General features: G+C 32.8%; 1 protein-coding gene across 1 annotated transcript; it reads right to left on the bottom strand.

Moving 5' to 3' along the window:
* Positions 1 to 1,438: 1,438 nt before the first annotated feature.
* Positions 1,439 to 3,310, bottom strand: LOC145802582 (uncharacterized). Its single transcript, XM_082895316.1, has one exon. It carries the CDS (start codon positions 3,308 to 3,310, stop codon positions 1,439 to 1,441), a length of 1,872 nt encoding a protein of 623 aa, XP_082751442.1.
* Between the last annotated feature and the right edge of the window lie 1,606 nt (positions 3,311 to 4,916).

Here is a 4,916-nt window from a genome sequence, read left to right as displayed (position 1 = left end):
TGTTCTTTGTGGGCATCCAAGCGATTTTGTAGTGGAAAATATATTTATTGGATTTCTATGAAATGCGAATATGTTGGAAATTTTAGAAATATAAATAAGGTAAGAATTGTACTAATAAATTGTACGGATGAAAAGGTATGGAATGATAGGTATGCGATGATGGAAATCTTCTACTAACATAACGATTTAAAAACAACGCATAAAAGAATTAAAAAATTTCTTTTTATGTAGAATGTTGGTTTCATTTATAAAGTACAAAAAATCAGAATGGACACAAGAAACAACCTCAATTGGAACCTCTTTCATCCAAAGTGACCATAGATGGGAAGTTTCATTTCCTAGCATTTTGTCATGAATACAAGCAGATTTAAAACTCCATCCAATCTTTAATATCAGATCAGCAATGATATTCCTAATAGATGAGAAATTTTCTTCATTACAACTAATTTGTATGGTTAAAGTAACTACTCTCAACTTGTATGATTCCCAATAGATTTAGAAGTTTTCTTCGTTAAAACAAATTTATTTGGTTAAAAGTAAATACCTCAGCTTGTATGCTTTCCAATAGATGATAAATTTTCTTCATTAAAACAAATTTGTTTGGTTAAAAGTAAATACCCCTTAGCTTGTATGCAACAAATTCAAAACATTGGCAAAAGACACAACTTTGTACGCCACCATCTACTTTAATGTTGTCCACAACAGATTCATTTGCAATTCTCTCACTGCTTGATGCCATTTCTCATGAAATCTCTCACAATGATGCCAATACCTATCACTCCATCTTTTAAATTTTTATACATATTTCTTTTAAAAATAGTTCACTAAATTCCCTCACATTCAAATAATAAAAATATTAATGTGTAAAGTAACTGAAATATTGAATATAAGTTAAGGCAAGAAAAATGAAGGGCAGTGGAAAATTAAAACTTTGCATTATTTATTACAAAGTTAAGACGTGTAATAAATTATACATTTAGCAAAAAATTTAAATTAAAAAAAAAAAACTCTTTTGAAATCAAGAATTCTTCAAAGTTGATAAAACATCTTTCATTGTAGCCTATAGGAAAGTAGGTCGATGGTTTAGATTGAAAACAAATAATAAAAATTAGAATTTAAATTGATAAAATTAAAAATTAAGGCTTGTTTTTTTACAAAATTCAAACTCTATTTTTTTATTTTTATTTTTGTAATTTCCCCTTAGCAAAAACTACCAGTAAAGACATGCTCTGCCTTACCCAAATGCAACTTTATTGAAAACTTGTAAAGAAGCCTTGATGAATGACCTTCAAGACATATACATTTGATTCAATAAATAAATACGTATAGCTAGTTTTTCATGAGAGAGGGAAATTACTATATACTATCTCTAAAGACATTAATTTGCTAGCCTAGAAGTAGAAAGGGAAGACAATAGAAAGAGGTTTCCTATCCTCTCTCAGTAGCTTCTTCCAATGCATTTCTCACCGATGCCATTGTCTTTCCTCATCCAAACACCATTCTGATCACACAGGAAGGAATTGAGACCGGGACATTCTACTTTCTCCAAGTAAATCAAATTGGGAAATAACATCATAATGTCTTTCCAAGGCATCTCTAAGTTACTCAAGTACTTCAATTGTAACATTTCAACTGTGGTAGCTACTATTTTGTCCAGATTACACAATAGTCCTCCTCTGATGTAAAGTTTCTTCAAGTTCTTCAAATTGCCAGACCACAACCAACCCGGTGTATCTATCTCAGGAAAACCCTCAAGCTCTAGTTTTTGCAACGATGAAGGAAGTTCCAATGAGAGAGGAAGTTTTGGATCACGCTGCTCAATGAATGATCTTGTCAGCTTCGTCTGCTTGGAAAATAGTTGTGCTTGCTTAGGTGAATCATCAGTTGTACCTCGTAAAATGCATCTTGACCAAGATATTTTCAGCTTTTGTAGAGATTTTAATCTTTGTAAATGATGAAGCTGCAGATCTGTTGGAAATTCTTTCATACTTGTGGATATGCTCAATTCTCGTAGCTTTGGCAATTTTGTCAAATCATTAATAGTACATGACTTTTTGTCATTGGAATCTCCAATAATAAATCCCTTAAGGACTTGGAGATTAGATAGTGCACCAAGCGCCTTGGGCATGTGATCCAAAAGGTAACACCCAGATATGTCCAAGTGTGTCAAATTCTTAAGCAACCCAATCCAATCTGGAACCACCTCGAGATTGTGACACGCTTTGAGATCCAGAATCTTAAGATTAGTCAGTTGTGAAATAAACTGAGGAAGCTCTGTAATTAAAGAAATTCCACGAAGGCTAAGAAACCTCAACTTTTTCATATTCTTGAATGCATTGAGAATTTTGATGTCTGGAACTTCAATGTGATGTGTGACCGAGTGCTGCCACCTTCCCAAGTAAACAACTTTCAAATCGGTGCTCCTTTTGAAAATAATTTCATGTCTTCCATCAATAATAGCTGCATCGACGTTGACGATCCATCTATTCCAAAAGATGAGGCATCCATGCGAAAAATAATCAAAAGTAAAAGCAGAACGAATGTAAGGGTGTAGCCTGTAGCTATCCACAACCAATCCACAATATTTGTAGATAGGCTCGATGAAGCCCTTTGCAGTAAGCTCATCCAAGATCTCGTTGACAAAATCCTCTGCCGTCTTCCCCAACACAATTTCTTCTTCTGTATTTTGGTCTATCGAATTTGTTGGGGATGGAAGTCCCTCTCCAATCCACAAGTAAATCATAAACCTTTTCTTTATGGTAGCCACTGGGAAAACCCGGAAAAAATTCAAACAATCTTGTAGTTTCCAGGGGAGTCTACAGAAAGATACCTGGATATCTTCAAGTGCAGTGGTGTGATCAAACTTTGGCTGATTGTACAAACTGTGCAAATTGCCGGCCTTGTTTACATCGACTTGGTAGTTGCCGCTGCTACTGTTAATGGATCCATCAAACCATGGTTTCCGATGTGGTTTTGAATCATCATCATAATGGATTTTAAGCTTGGAGGGAATCTGCGATTTCAACTTCTTGACAGACATTTTCAGTTGGTCAAGTTCGTTAGTATCACTCCCTCCTTCTCTTGTTTTGATCTCCTCAAATTTCTCACAAGCCTGGTTGATTTGCACATTCATACGATCTACAAACTTCTGAATCTGTGTCATGGTCTCTTTCATGAAATTAAGATCTCGACCAATCATGTTTGTGAGATCAGGATCTGCAACTTGGTAGTCGCCGTTGTTGTTTGTGGGGGTGGTAGCTTTGTGGTGGTGGTTGTTAAGTCGATTTGGTTGGGAGATACTACTGTCCATGGCTTTGAAAGGAACTGCTACCAAAACAGGGTCGTGTTGGAGTCTTGGCTAGAGAGAGAGAGAGAGAGAGAGAGAGAGAGAGAAAGAGGTTTTTTCTTTGATGGTCTGGTCTGGGTTTCAAAGAGAAAAATGGATCATGAGAGAGAGTGAACACGTTTTTTCTTTGATGGTCAGGGTTTCAAAGAGAGAGTTGGATCATGAGAGAGAATAAACGCAGTGACACCATAAGAGAGAGAGAGAGAGAGAGAGAGAGGAAGTGTGTGTCTGGGCTGATTCCCCTGACTATTACATTTTCAAAATTTTATTCCCACTTTATATTTTTATTCTTATAAAAACGACTTTAGCAATATCGTTTTTCAGAAAAAGACTTTTGAAAAGCTGTATTCCTACTACAGATGCTTACCGAGGCAATAATTGATGAGACGCGGGCAAGAAATATGGCCCACCGACGTTGTCTAGAGAGAACTTGAGGGTGGATTTTATTACTTTTTGGTTTATGGAGGTTATTATGAATTTTATTTTAATGTTTTAAATTATTTACAAAAAAAATTTATGTATATTATTTATAAAAAAAATTAAATTGATTCAATTATTACGATATTTTCATTTTATCTTATTTTTTTTAAAAAAATAAATAGTCTATTTTAATAAAAATATTTGTTTAATTTTTTGAAAATAAAAGTAATAAAATAAAAATGTTATAATTATCCGTTTAACTTAATTTTTCTGCATAAATAATATACATTAAAGACCTTACAAAATAAATAATTAGAATCATTGAAACAAAACTTGAAATGGATTCCACGGAGAAGCTCAACTATCTTTTAAACAATGTGGAGAAAGTTTTACTTTGCCTCCAAACTATCACTCAAAATCAATTCAACCTCCATTCTTTTGATTATATGAATTTTACACAGAAACCATTCAATTTTGGATTAATTTCACCCCGCTGTTAACTGTCGTCTATAATCAGACAGAATTTGCTAACTTGGCATTATGTTTTCATTTAAAACTTCATTTTATCCCCCAAATTATCTATAAAATATTAATTAGACCCTCAAATTTCATTTTGTTCAAGGGTCTAATTGATATTTTAGAAATAGTTTGGAAGGTAAAATGAAATTTCAAATGAAGTTTGAGGGCCATATCATCAACTTCTATTTGATTATAAATGACAATTGACGGTGAGAATAAAATTGATGCAAAATTAAATAGTTTATGTGTAAAATTGATTTTATTAAAAGAACAAGAATTGATTTGATTTTTAAGTAATAGCTTTGGGGAATAATATTTTCTCAACAATGTGCCTCCTTCACAATGTGCATATCATATGTATTCTATTACAATATGCATAATATAATTATAACATTTCAAAACAAGCACTAAATAATATGTTGTAATTTTATAACCAAAATTATTCCTAACATTTCTCATCATAAATTATTTGTAATATACATAATCACAATGGTTATAAATTTTGCTCTAGTTGCGCGCATCATAGATTCACCATTTGTAACTTTTATGACAGAGTGAGTAACATGACATACACCACAAATATTCTTAATTTTCATCACAAAATACAATAATCAATAAATATATTTTCCTG

The sequence above is a fragment of the Camellia sinensis genome, chromosome 11 (genome assembly GCF_055761805.1).
Source record: "Camellia sinensis isolate YWXY chromosome 11, ASM5576180v1, whole genome shotgun sequence".
NCBI lineage: Eukaryota > Viridiplantae > Streptophyta > Magnoliopsida > Ericales > Theaceae > Camellia > Camellia sinensis.
This window is presented reverse-complemented; position numbering and strand designations above follow the sequence as displayed.

What these genes read in the sequence shown, in the direction of transcription:
- LOC145802582 (XM_082895316.1), bottom strand. Translation starts at nt 3,310, where the DNA reads ATGGACAGTAGTATCTCCCAACCAAATCGACTTAACAACCACCACCAC.